The 14,369-nt window shown below is 39.6% G+C and overlaps 2 protein-coding genes across 5 annotated transcripts in view; one reads left to right on the top strand and one right to left on the bottom strand.

Moving 5' to 3' along the window:
- Positions 1 to 7,972, bottom strand: part of LOC100888087 (transmembrane channel-like protein 7) — a 37,484-nt gene extending 29,512 nt beyond the window's left edge. Inside the window, exon 1 of one of the 2 annotated variants that reach the window (XM_030984021.1) lies at positions 7,713 to 7,972. In XM_030984021.1, coding sequence (XP_030839881.1) covers positions 7,713 to 7,809 — 97 coding nt within the window. In that variant the 5' untranslated portion in view covers positions 7,810 to 7,972. Of the gene's footprint in view, positions 1 to 306; positions 688 to 7,712 lie in introns of those variants that run through there. The other variant, XM_030984020.1, reaches the window with a different exon arrangement.
- The window catches only part of LOC578478 (transmembrane channel-like protein 7), a 43,491-nt gene that overhangs the window by 3,641 nt on the left and 25,481 nt on the right, over positions 1 to 14,369 (top strand). Inside the window, exon 1 of one of the 3 annotated variants that reach the window (XM_778642.5) lies at positions 13,005 to 13,172. The exons of 1 other annotated variant lie outside the window; for it this stretch is intronic. The gene's annotated coding sequence lies outside the window, so the exon portion shown is untranslated. Of the gene's footprint in view, positions 1 to 13,004; positions 13,173 to 14,369 lie in introns of those variants that run through there. One more of the 3 variants, XM_011669370.2, reaches the window with a different exon arrangement.

Consider the following 14,369-nt stretch of genomic DNA (forward strand, 5'->3'; position numbering starts at 1 on the left):
TATCTTATAACAACCGACGATGTGTCTGCATGATTACCACCCTAAAGATATAGGACAAGAATAACAACAATAAACACAATCTTTCATTTTTATGAACTAAAATTATGCGAAGCAGGACAGGGTGACAAATTAATCTCATAATCCTTTCAAAAAACAAAAAAGAAAGGAAAAGTCCGTTGACGTTGCTATTGGAATAGAATCTTCATCGACGCAAGATTCACAAAATAAATAACTGTTTTCCCTTTTCGTATGACGGGACGTCATAAATAAAGTGATTCAATTTTGTTTATTTTTTGCGAAACCTACCAAGTTTCATCAGTCTTGCTGGAGGTAGATAATGTTCTATTCCGGGAGCGTTTGTTGTCACTGGTTGAGGAGCGATGTGTCTTTCCAACTCCACGTTGAGAGGGGCTAACTTATTCATTAAAACATTCCACCTCCTTGTAATATACTTCCAGAATGATGCGGAGACATTAATTCACAGCAAAATCACCGTCTCAAATCACATCAAGTGTTACCTCTGAATTATTGTCCTAGCATCTAGAGTTCTAGACTATCCTTCACTTTAGGCTCAAGTTTAACTATCATGTATGATGTGATGCGACCAATAAGACTGATTTACGAGATGAAGATCAGTGACAGTGAAATCCTATTCCCTCTCACAAGGCGACGCCATTTTTTGTTTCTTGTCAGAGCAACCAGGCGTGGAAGAAGAACTAATCGATAAGTTTTAGTTGCATTGATGTCATCGACGAGAGGGCTGGGGCGGATCCAGCCGGCGGCAGGGGAGGGGGCCAAAGAGGGGGCCCAATTCGGGTAGTGAAATCAATTTTTTGTTTGCATTTGTATTACAAATTACGAGGCACAGGAAAGTTCATCGATTAGAATTAAAAGGCAACCTTAACAAATTTGATCTTGAATCCACGGTGATACGAATCCAATAAAGTTTCGTCTTCAAGTTCCTACACAGACGACAAAGCATAAAGTCAGGAGTGCGGCCAGACGTTTCTGAATTAGGGGAGGGGTGCAAACTAAATGTGTCGACAAGAGATACAAAAAGTCATCAGATTTTCATGCTGAATTGCTAATAGAGTGAAACTTATCCATTATAGTCATTAGAAAGACAAACACGTCACAGGATCGAAAAATATCAAATCTGCCGACAGAAAATTTTGTAAGGGGGTCACCTACCCTTGCCCCCCCCCCCCCCCCCCCACCGCGACGCCCCTGGACTACTCACAGGATCTGACAGTCACCACCATCCTTCATCTTCTCTATTATGACGTAATACTCAGACAATAGAATGGTCTTAAATTGTCCATTCAGTTTGCTTAGCAAGGAATAAAGGGTTGTTTTTGTTAGTGTCTTGGGTACACTGTATACACACGGGTCTTCCCTCTTTGTCATGCAAAACGGTAGTCTTATACCTTGCTGTGGACACGATACAAACACAGCCGTCTGTGCAATCAAGCATGCAATGAACCATGTCTCGATAGCAAGTGCTTATACCACCTCCATTATTTCACATCTTGACCTTGTCTCAATTCAATTTTCATCCAATCAAAAACAAGCCTCGTATACATCACATTACTTTTATGAAAAACAAAGGAAAGTCGTTTTCCGCAAAATATTACTGCCATGTGTTTATAACCTGAAAAATACATCTTGAAAAGAAAAGTATAATTATATACGCATCTCTTTGTGCGTTTAGAGTTTATTTTGCTTTGAAGAACTGACTGACATTGATTAAAAATGTATATATATTATACTATTTCATTTAGATAGATATGCAGAGAGAAAGATAGAAACATACTGTTCCCTTTTGATTCCTCAGCTTGTGACCTACATATTTTGTTTTGATCTTTTCACACTTTATTTCCTTTCTCTTGCTTATCAATCATTTAATCTTTTTTTTTTCAACTTGGAATGACCAATTCGGGCAACCGCTACTGGGACAGTGAGTAGGTTTATGAATGCAGTATCATAATTATTTTGTCGATTTTGATGACGAAATAAATAGCAAATTTTATTGTCGAGTGTTTATATATTTTGCCTGCTCGCATCGCTCACTCGTTATAGAACATGATATAGACAATAGAGAATCAATGTTTTGCAAATTATGTCCAGAAATCAACCCCTAGCAAAATAATTATTATGCATACCAGTTAATATTTTCGGTGCATTTTAGACTAAACGATGCTTGATTTTCTGCAGCATTGCGGACGATGAAAGGACCACAAAAATGATTTAAATATTTGATAATAATTTGATATTGGATAAGAACAAGTATTCTTTACTCTTGAAACAATCAAGTAAAGTTAAACGTTAAAATCTTTCTTTATATTTCATACTGAAAAAGAAATTTATAATTTCCTTTTGCTATATAGAAACATTAAACCCCATAAACATAATAGCTTTCCTTAGTAAGTGGCAAGAAAAAATATGCTAAAATTCTCAAAATCATAACAATTAACGATCCGACACACAACACTACATCCTAGGACAAGACAGTACACCCGGTTTCTTTTGATTGATTCATCGAAGGATTTTCCATTCTCGAAGTCCAGGACTGAATTGCAATAGTTACCACAGTTTACAATGTATATACATGATAAAAGCATATACAAGAATTATTATAACAGTCCAAGCAATGAAATTCAAATAAAAGTGATCAAATGACAATAATAATGGCAACTATAGTTAAGTTTGATTAATAAGCAATGAAAATCTTAACTGAAACACTCTAAAAATATGCTATTGAAACCATCACTATATTATTTGGCATGCCGAAGGGTTGATTTTGTGTCATTGGTTGAAAATATTGAAAATATTGGAATTCAATTTCATAATGAATCAAGAAATATTGTGAATAATAACTGTTGAAAATTCGCGAAGAATGTTAGCATTTGTTGATAACAAATATTTTAAAAACATATTGCACTGTCTAAAATCCTCGATGGTCGATGTGAATTCATTCATATTCCAGACATAATCATTATTACAAAATCAATGCTTTTATTATTACTTATTCAAGTTACAGTTGCCCGGGTATGACAAGGGATTCGTCAAGCGGATAACGCTCATAATTATCCTTCTTTGGTAACGAGATGTGTCTCAGCATGAGGAGTATGTCTACTTCATAAAAGCATAAACAAACAGAGAAGGATTAAAGATATCGACTTGGTGATACCAATACCATCATCTGCCAAAATGAAAATGATTATGGCATTATATAAGTTGTACTCACAATCATACAAATCAAAACTTTCACCGAGCAGAAATGTATGATTAATGTTATCCTTGCACTCCAAATGCAGGCAAGTTTAAGAATCAAGCCTTTATCATTAGACATCACTAAAAAAAAAGGAAATTATCATTTTTTCTTTCATCACAGTCATAATACATTAAAGGAGGTGCTTAATTGATATCTTAAGTCATCACTTAATAATAGTGAATTCCCTATAACATGATTTCGGTGGCGGAATCCTCCCCAGATCGATGTAATATCTTTGCAGTCCTATTTTCATCGGACCTTTAATTGGGGGAGGGAGGGCGGGGCGGCTTCATCTAGAAAACCTGTTGACACTATCTTCGGGAAGGGAATCAGTTAAATATATTTATTCGGATAATACTTTACATTTGTTCATTTACAATTTCCCAAAATAATTATACAAGATAATAAATAAAATACTTAACTAATCGCAACAAGAAGACCATGTCAATGTCTGAATGTGAGGTTATATGCAGTTGCCCTAATTATTGTGAGGCGGAAGTTGCCTGAATATTAGCATTTCAAAGTTAGAGGGAAAGGGGGAGGGGGGGGGGGATTCTGCATCTTTTCCATTTGCTTCCTCGCATATCTCTGTGGGTTCATCCCTTCAGGTAGCTGTGCAAAAGCACCCATGCGGAATATTTCCTTACCGCCACGCTATAGTCATGGTCTTTGTTGAGATGAGATTTTCACGCAAACATTTTGCATTGTCAAATATTCGTTTTAATGTTGCTAGTGACAACGTATTCAATAGAAAAACCTGCCTGGGGCCAAAACGCAATTCATTGGTCTAGTCTGAAGAGAAATGTATCTGTTGTCGCATAACCAACAATCATTTCACATTGCCTCGATCATGGCAATACTTAAATAATATTGGATGGCTTTGGGTGTGATACAAGAATACATTGCTCTCACTATGACAATATTGGGTCCAATATTGTCATAGCGAATGCGATATCTTCTTGTATAACACGAATACAAAGCCATACAGTATTATTATTATTATCTATATCAGGCTGACTATAGCAAAATAACTACATTTGGCTTACCTAGGTAAATGTAAATTGTATCGACAGTTGAAGTTCCCAGATGACAGAGAAATACGAAAACAATATTGATCTTTCATCCAGGTACCAGGGTACTGCACTAAAGATATTAAATACACTGATTTATTGCACCAATTGGAAGCCTTATAGATAATAGATTATAGAAGACTCTAAGATTAATTTCATTGTTTGTAGCAAGTGATAAATAATGCAAATTTCGCAATAGGGTCTGTATAGTAAACATACCCTATTGCGAAATACAGTGTATACCAACTGTGATGGGGTCGCTAATCTCAGAGGATATCTTCAATGGAAATAATCATTGCAAGTCACCCCCTTCCCCAATGAATTATTTCGAAAATAGCCGAAACATTAATGCAATATCTATGTCATTTAATTGCTGCTCTCCTTCGGTTCGCAACTATTATGAAAGGGAATTTACTGGAATACTATCTTTTATTTTCCTATAACATTTATAAGACAAAATCTTGTCACGGGGGGGGGGGGGGATGTGCGGGTGTAGGCCTATGTTGATGTCTTGTCCAACTCGTAATTTGAAATGATAAGAAGTACCGCTCCTGCGCAACGTGGAGCTGAAACATACATTGGTCATGTTGGTGGTTATTTTTATTTTCATAATTCATCAGGAGTTTCAACATGATCGAATAAACCAACATGAGTAAATTTCGTACACAGGGTGATTAGAGCGACTGGTGATCATGATAGGTCTATCATTATACGCCTCGGGATGAAATGCTATGTTCAATCATATTTTCTAAATTAATTTCTCAGCTAAACCCCTCTGTGAAATTAACACAGATTTCCACGACTCCCTCACTTGTGATGCTCATTATTGAGTGGACACACAGAGGTGTGTCCAACTTAAGATGAAGCCGGCGTACATGCAGCCCCCCCCCCCCCCCCCCCCCCTCGATGTGGAGGCCCAGTAAACAAAAATACTTCCATTGCGTCTGTACATGTCGTGGGATGGCCCGAGTATAATTATTATGCACCCCACATTTTGTTCACAGTGAGGTAATTTCAGGCTTATATTTATGAACAGTTAATTTCTACATGCTATTGGCTACATTATTTTTATGAGCAAGCGAGACAGGTTGTTTAAATAAATTATAAAATTACGTTATTATGTATAAGGGACAACAAAATAAAATAGAATATAATCCATAAATAACTATTTTAAAGTTAATGGCTAAATAGCCATTAACTTTAAAATAGTTATTTATGGATTATAGATATAATAATGTATTGTATTGATTAATATTTATGGCCTGGAGATTTTGCCCGGAATAGCCGACAGCTTCTTATGGCTGTACGGTATTTATCAAAGTATTACGTAACGTTGTCATGGCTGTAGATAATAATATTGTCGCGATTGAAATCGCAATTACAGTCAAAATATGCATTCAAAGGAGGTCATACAAGCAGACTCATATTGACCGTTATGCTGATCCATAGAGTGTCCAGTAACATTAAAACAATGGCGCATAAATGTATAGGCCTGAATACTCTCTCAAGTTAAAAAAAAAAGTCGGATGATCACTGACGTGTTTCCTCTGGAGAGTGAACATATTGTAGTGATTTTCAGAGTGAAAATTCACTTCTTCTTTTTAGAGACTACTCGACAATCAATCGATTTTCACTCATAAACTGACCTGACTCCAGCAGGAAAGCGAAAAGGAGAGAGTATACAATAACAAAATATTTAAAAATATAATTTCTTCAACTTATATTGCCCTCACAAACCCATATTGCCCTCGTCTTTGACTCGGGCAATATGAGTCTAGTTTGGGAAATATTATGTGGTATCTCCCTCAAGGCCAGTCATCAATATTACATGTTAGTATTTGTTTTATTGACTCCAACAATAGGTAGGCATTTTCAGTGACGGGTATTAGTCATGAGCAATAACAACAAGTTCTCATATTTCCCTCTTCTGAATTCATCACTGATTATTTTACTATTCTTCATTATTACAGAGCAATTATTTATACATAACTTTTTTCACATAATTTTGTTTACAACAAAATACGTAGTACTAATCTGATTAACAGAATGATCTGCATCGTATAGCGTTGTCATTTTCTTTAAATAGAATACGCTCATTAATTTTGTGATAATTATAGTATCAAAAATAGACAAAAATGTCGCTTTGTGAAGCCCACATAAATTAGACATTTGCCAGAGTTATCAAAACAAGATCATTTCTACTTTTATCACCGATTCATGAATTACGATATTATGTAAAACTCGTACTGATAAATGGTAAATGAATCGCCATTTCAGCTGATGATCTCAGAGAACGTCAAATCATAAATCAGAATGAAACAGAAATGCATCTCTAATGAGGACTTATTCCTCTTTTAAAATCAATATGAAAGGCCCTATAAAATGTGTAGCATGCACTTTTATGATGGCTTCTCACGTACACACTACTTTAACAAATAGCTTATACTGTTCTCCACGAATATTAATCATCATTAATGCATGTTATATCGACCTCTTTTGGAGATATGAATATAAATAGTGCGCCCAAAATTATTGTTAAAATTCTGTTAATATAATAGTTTTTCAGTTAGCTCCATAGTCAAATACCATTAACAATAGCAATATTAATAATAACAATAATAACAATAATAATAAAAATAATAATGATGTTTATAAGGATAAGGATAATGATAATGATAAGGATAAGGATAATAATAATAACGATAATAATAATAATAATGATAACGATAATAATAATAATAATGATTATTATTTTAAAAGCGCCAATGATCCCGTAGATAAGGTGCTCAACGCGCTGGGAGAGTTTGCTGCTCACACGGAGAATACAATAAAGAGTAGAACAGAGAATACATCGGAACCCGGAAACAAAAAACTGATAATAATATATGGAAATAAACATGGGTGATATACTGATCCAAAGTGGTAATACAAGGAATGAATAACATTGAATTAATCAAATGCAGTTTTAAACAGAAGAGTTTTATAAGTGAGGACTTGAAAGTGTTTAAAGTAAGAATGAAGTACATCGTATATGTAGTGATACTAGATAGATAGATAGATGAAAAAAACTTTAAACAAATCAATTTTCATGTTTTCAACGATATTAAGGCCCTTAATATCGTTGAAGACATGATAATTGATTTGTTTAAAGTTTGGCGGCCAAAATAGGGACCACAAAACAAAAACAAAAATACTGCGTCCGTCTGTATCATCTCAACTAGGTGATGATTTAAAATATATCGCACAAAATTTCCATCTATTTGATTACCTTACATACAAAACGATACATATATATTACTTTACACTTCGATTCAAACATATAGGATGATTGATAAGGCAGGGAGATGGGAAAGATAATTAGATCGTACCTAGGTCCAGACCGGCGTTGGTCCTCCCCTGTTGACCGCCCTGGCCGGCGTGCTCGTACAACATCTCATCGTCGAGTATATCATCGTAGTCATCCATGATGTCAACACCAGTTTGAATTACAAAACTATCATGATATTCCAGTGAAACGAAATGAAGTTGTCCTTCAGTTTTATTTGCGACGTCCCCCCACGAGAGAGGTGCTCGTAATTGGCTAATGAATAATGTATCGACGCATTGCTGTGTACCAAACTAATGCGGATGGTGGTATGGAGTGGTGTACAGCGCACAAAACGGCGACAAGATTTATCTCAATGCACATCAATAAAAGAAAGCTACTTTGTGGGATTGCGTCTGCCATTATGTCCGTATGAAACAGGTGGTATCGATTTGTCCTCTAGCATAAATCAAAGTAGAGACAGACATGTGTATTATACATGTTCAGTCAATATTTAATACCATTAAAATAATATTTTAAAATCATAATGATAATGATAGGCTCATTTTTGTCGGTGGATATACACAGGCGCGGATCCAGGGGGGGGGGGCCGAGCGGGCCTTGGCCCCCCCCCCCCCCCGCAAAAAAAAAAAAAAAAAAGAGAGAAGAAAGGAAAAGAAGGGAAAGAGAAAGAAGAGAGAAAGGGAAAGAAAGAAGAGGAAGAAGAAAAGAAAAGGGGGAAGAAGGAGATTGGGGAAGGCGAAAGGGCCTTGCCTCCCAGGCTGTTGACCCCCCCCCCCCCCAATCAAAAAAATAAGAGAGAAGGAAGGAAAGGGAAAGAAAAAAGGAAAAGAGGAGATACTGGCGTACTGATAGGGGGGCTTGGGGGAAATCAAATTCAAACGTGGTTTATTTCTAATTCCACAACGGTGGATTACAAATAATGCTGAAATGACATAATTTCCGAGATTTTTCCTCACTTTTTAGTTGATTCCTACTTGTCAGGGCCCGAGGTACGGCGGGGATCGGGAGCCCCGAGCCCCCCCCCCCCCTACTTTTTTGAAAAAGTATATTAAAGAGAAATAAAATAGAATGAGAGCAAGAAAGAAAGAATAGTTAACTGCCAGTGTTGAAAAATAATGAGGCATCAAAATATGCTCATCTGACCGTGATTAATGCCTAAAACCCCTAAGCTTCCAGGGGCTCTGCCCCCTGGATTTCACCTAGGGCCCTACGGCGGGCCCTTAGATGCTCATCTGACGGTAATTTAATGCCTAAAACCCCTGATATTTTGGGGCTCCGCCCCCTGGACCCCACGCCAAATAGTGACGTGCCAGTCTCACAAAATAATAAGGTATACAAAAAAATGCTCATCTGACCTTTATTAAACGCGTAAAACCCCTGAGCTTCCGGGGCCGGCTCCGCCGCCTCGACCCCCCCCCCAGGGGCCCTAAGACGGCCCCTGATTCAGACAAGGATTAAGAGTATAGAGAACGATACAACGCATCGTCTTCTTTCTCTAATAATATAATGAAACGTCAAAGCTTCGCGCAGGAGGGGAGGGGGGGGGACTGAATTCAGACAAGGATTAAGAATCGAGAACGGTACAACGAATCGTCTTCTTTCTCTCATAATCTTATGAAACGTCAAAGCTTCCGCGCTTCGCGCGGGAGGGGGGAACCTGAATTCAGACGAGGATTCAGAGGCGAGAACGGTAATACGAATCTTTAATGATTTAATGAAAGGTAAAAGCTTCCGCGCTTCGCGCGGGATGGAGGGGGAACTAAATTCCGATGAGGATTATTTTCGAGAACGGTACAACGAATCGTCTATTTTCTCTAATGATTTAATGAAACGTAAAAGCGTCCGCGCTTCGCGCGGGAGGAGGGGGTTGGGGGAGAATCTAAATTCAGACGAGGATTATTTTCGAAAACGGTACAACGAATCGTCTTCTTTCTCTAATGATTTAAGGAAATTTAAAAGCTTCCGCGCTTCGCACGGGAGGGGGGAACCTAAATTCAGACGAGGATTAAGAGTCGAGAACTCGACAACGAATCGTCTCCTTTCTCTAATAATTTAATAAATCGTAAAAGCTTCCGCGCTTCGCACGGGAGGGGGGAACCTAAATTCAGACGAGGATAAAGAGTCGAGAACTCGACAACGAATCGTCTTCTTTCTCTAATAATTTAATAAATCGTAAAAGCTTCCGCGCTTCGCACGGGAGGGGGGAACCTAAATTCAGACGAGGATAAAGAGTCGAGAACTCGACAACGAATCGTCTTCTTTCTCTAATAATTTAATAAATCGTAAAATTTTCCGCGCTTCGCGCGGGAGGGGGAAAACTAAATTCAGACGAGAATTATTTTCGTAAACAGTACAACGAATCGTCTTTTTTCTCTAATAATTTAAAGAAACGTCAAAGCTTCCGCGTTTCGCGGAGGAGGGAGGGGGAAAATCGCCCCTCCCTGCACCGACCCCCCCCCCCGCATTACGTCACTGTTGGTCACCATTACGTACCAATATTTGGCTCGCAAAATTTCAAATTTGGGCCCCCCCCCCCCCCTAAGAAATCCTGGATCCGCGCCTGGATATACAATGAGAAAGAAAGAAAGGAAAAAAGAAAGGAAGAAAGAAAGGAAGACAGAAAGGAAGAAAATAAGGAAGAAAGAAAGGAAGATGGGTATAAAAAATGTTACATTTTATGCGCGAAGATTGCTGCTAATTATACAGTACTACATCTACCTGGTATTGCTTGGTTCACTTAGTTAAATATTTTATGTGAAAAATAACATTATTGTCATGTAGATAACGCATGCATGTGAAATCTTCTCATCTAAAACAATGAATGAAGTAAAGAGATGGATCCGATTTTTGTATCCCTTTTAGCATGTCTTGATTTCGTCAATAAAAATTTTGCGATTATAATTTATAAATCATTAGGTCTAATTTATTACTGGATATAAACATTAAAGGAGAAGTTCCCCCTGATATTAAAATTTGGTTTGTGAAAGTGAAAGTTCGAGCAAAATCCAATTCAAAATAGGAAAGTTATGAATCTTTGAGTTCATCAGTGAAACACTGTGACGTACTGTACACGATGATTTGCTTTGTATTTGTTTAACTCATTGATGACGGAATGGAAGTTTATTTCACAAAAGTTTTTTTTTATAAAAAAAACGTATTTGCAATAATTATATTTAGGATTGTTGGGGAAAACTTTAAATTTATTTATTTTTTAGTATAGGGCGAATGGGAGGGGAGCTCGCATGCAAGATACGTCACATAGTTGCCATTATTTTGAATCAGTTATTGCACACAATTTCTTTGACATGACTGTTTCTCTCATTATTCTGCTTCCATTAAACCAACTTCATATCACGGTGGACTTCCCCTGATAAAGGCCGAGTAGACCTGTGGAAGAAGAATAATTAGAAGAAGAAAAAGAAAAAGTAGGCGCGATAGCTCCGTCGGTAGATTAGTGGTCTCGTAATCCGGTGAACCGGGTTCGAAACCAAGGCGATGCGCTAGTGCCCTTTGGTAAGGCATTAATCCTCATTACCAGGTCTCTCGGAGAGGACCTAAAGCCGTCAGCCTTCTGGTTGCTTACTTACAAGCATTTATGCTTTCTTAGCAGTCAGGTAAAATAACCACCATTCATTTGAAATTCCATCAAGTATAAAAGAAGGAGGGGTATAGAACTATACGAGATAATAAGAAAAGGAAGAAGGAGGAGGGGGAGGAAGGAGGAGGGGGAGGAAGAGGGGAGGAAGGAGGAGGGGGAGGAAGGAGGAGGGGGAGGAAGGAGGGGAGGAAGGAGGAGGGGGAGAGGAGGAAGGAGGGGGAGGGGGAGGAAGGAGGAGGGGGAGAGGAGGAAGGAGGGGGAGGGGGAGGAAGGAGGAGGGGGAGGAAGGAGGAGGGGAGGAGGAAGGAGGAGGGGAGGAGGAAGGAGGAGGGGGAGGAAGGAGGAGGGGAGGAAGGAGGAGGAAGGAGGAGGGGGAGGGGAGGAAGGAGGAGGGGGAGGAAGGAGGAGGGGGAGAGGAGGAAGGAGGGGGAGGGGGGAGGAAGGAGGAGGGGGAGGAAGGAGGAGGGGAGGAAGGAGGAGGGGAGGAGGAAGGAGGAGGGGGAGGAAGGAGGAGGGGAGGAAGGAGGGGGAAGGAGGAGGGGGAGAGGAGGAAGGAGGGGGAGGGGGAGGAAGGAGGAGGGGGAGAGGAGGAAGGAGGGGGAGGGGGAGGAAGGAGGAGGGGAGGAAGGAGGATGAAGGAGGAGGGGGAGGAAGGAGGAGGAAGGAGGAGGGGAGAGTAGGAAGGAGGAGGGGGAAGGAGGAGGGGAGGAAGGAGGAGGAAGGAGGAGGGGGAGGAAGGAGGGGAGGAAGGAGGAGGGGGAGAGGAGGAAGGAGGGGGAGGGGGAGGAAGGAGGAGGGGGAGAGGAGGAAGGAGGGGGAGGGGGAGGAAGGAGGAGGGTAGGAAGGAGGAGGGGGAGGAAGGAGGAGGGGAGGAGGAAGGAGGAGGGGGAGGGGAGGAAGGAGGAAGGGGAGGGGGAGGAAGGAGGAGGGGGAGAGGAGGAAGGAGGGGGAGGGGGAGGAAGGAGGAGGGGAGAGGAGGAAGGAGGGGGGGGGGGAGGAAGGAGATGGAGGTAGATTTGATCGGAGCAAGCAAGACTATCTCTTTTTTTTTGCACTGCTGATACAGCCATTTGTTGTCCATAATATATTTATTAAAAAAACAACAACAATGGACCCTTCATCTCGCTGCCAGAATATGAGGTTATAACCGGGGTTATGACAGTATGGTTCTCCAAGTATTGATATCTGTTGCTAGGGAAGGGGTTACAGCTCCGGCCTCACTCTACCTCTCGTTTGCAACTAAGAGGCGAACTTTGCACCAAATTACAAACAAGGATCTAGATAAAGATATTAAGATAATAGAAGATTGTACAAAAAAAAAAAAAAAGATAATAGAAGATTGACCGGGTCTCTATACAATACAGTATTTCTCCGATGACTGTCAAGATAATAATAACCGTTAACTTAATTGATAAGCAAGACATTAGTGAACCGTTAACCACTCAAGGAACTACTGTAACACGGCAACCATACGTAAGCCCCCGACGCAATTAAGCTCCCCCCCCCCCCCCCCCCCCCCCCTCCCCCTCCCATGACACACACACCAACCGCCAAACACACAGACATGCAACAATGCATAATCATAGTCAAAATTGAAGAACTCGTTGCCGAACCAGTAGTCATTTGGTAAAATTCTCATACTTGGGCGTCACCCTTTTGTTGCACTGATGTTCTGTTTACATTTGACCTCGGACAGCCTATTTTGCATTGTTATGTTACGTACGCCCTCAATGGACGAAAGTTATCCGGAAGTCATCGAATCAGAGCTTTCGACAGTGGGCCTGAGTACTCGCCTAGATCTAAACGAAAAGTGCCAAGAAACTTTACTAAAGGTGTTGTCTTCCCTATCTAAAACATGTTTCCTACTATCATCATGATCCCGACTACGCTGTAAGAACAAAGGTATTGCTTTGCAAATTAATAGTGCGTTATTCTGTGTTAATTAATAAATGAAATTGCGTGAGTAATGATGAGTAAAGCTTAGCGTAGCTGCCTAGACTTCGCGGCCGTGCCCGTGCGACAACTGAGACTGAGTCACACGTACGTACCACTGGGCTTGCAAGCCATATCGGAAATCATGGGAAGCCTACCCCATCACTCTCGGGGGCCTCGGCGACGATCAATTGCCGTAAACTGTCCTATGAAGATGTGTGTTGCTCACGGCTGCCAGCTTCGGCTTCATGTAGATTATAGGTCTACTTTTGCTTGGTCCGTTGTAAAAATCTGTAATTGCAAAAGCGTTCGCCCTTGGCCTTGGAGATATTGCAGATCTAGTTGAGACTATCTCACTATTTATATTGATCATGATGGTGGCGGTTGTGAACTTGTGACTGTTCAGGACTCGAGAGAGTCCAGACACTGTCTGAAGACTGAACCATTCAACCAGTTCCATTGAGTCTAAACGTAATCCATTCTAATTTCTAGTAAAGGCTAAACTTCTAAAGCCACCTCTTTTGCACTCTAAATAAAGTACTGTGTTTCATGAAAAATATGAATTTAACTACTAATGACTCATGAGTAGACCTGTCCTAGATCTATTTTACACTTAAAATATTGTTAACAATACATATCTTAATTTTGCAAGACAGCCATGGAATTATTACTTTTATTAGATGCAAACATGTGTACATTAAAACTAATTAGCTAATTTAGTATTTAGCTGTCTGGATACACAACCGGTCTGGATATACAAGTCGTGTGTGGGTATACATTTCCAGGCCGTTTTAAATCCCTTATTTAAATGATATTGTTACTTTGACTATTGGACGAGGAAACTGTCAGATCTGTTTGATTTAAGAGCATTGGATGAATGTGTTTGCAATTGATGTGCTTCAATTGCCAAAAGGTTAAAACAGACTTACTGTACAACAATTCTTACCTTCATCTTCGACTTCTTCCATGAATGGTATGGAGAGAATCTCATCTTGGATACTCCCGACACTTTCATCTCTGTGTCTGCTTGAAGTTGTTGATGCTGTTGAATCATATGGAAAAATAATGCATTCAAAAGTTACATGTAAAATTGCATAGAAAATCTAAAGAGTAATTAAAATTACCATTTTATAGAATATTCTAGAAGTAAAATACTAGTCTGATACA

This window comes from Strongylocentrotus purpuratus, unplaced genomic scaffold (assembly GCF_000002235.5).
Source record: "Strongylocentrotus purpuratus isolate Spur 01 unplaced genomic scaffold, Spur_5.0 spur5_scaffold_14, whole genome shotgun sequence".
Classification (NCBI taxonomy): Eukaryota; Metazoa; Echinodermata; class Echinoidea; order Camarodonta; family Strongylocentrotidae; genus Strongylocentrotus; species Strongylocentrotus purpuratus.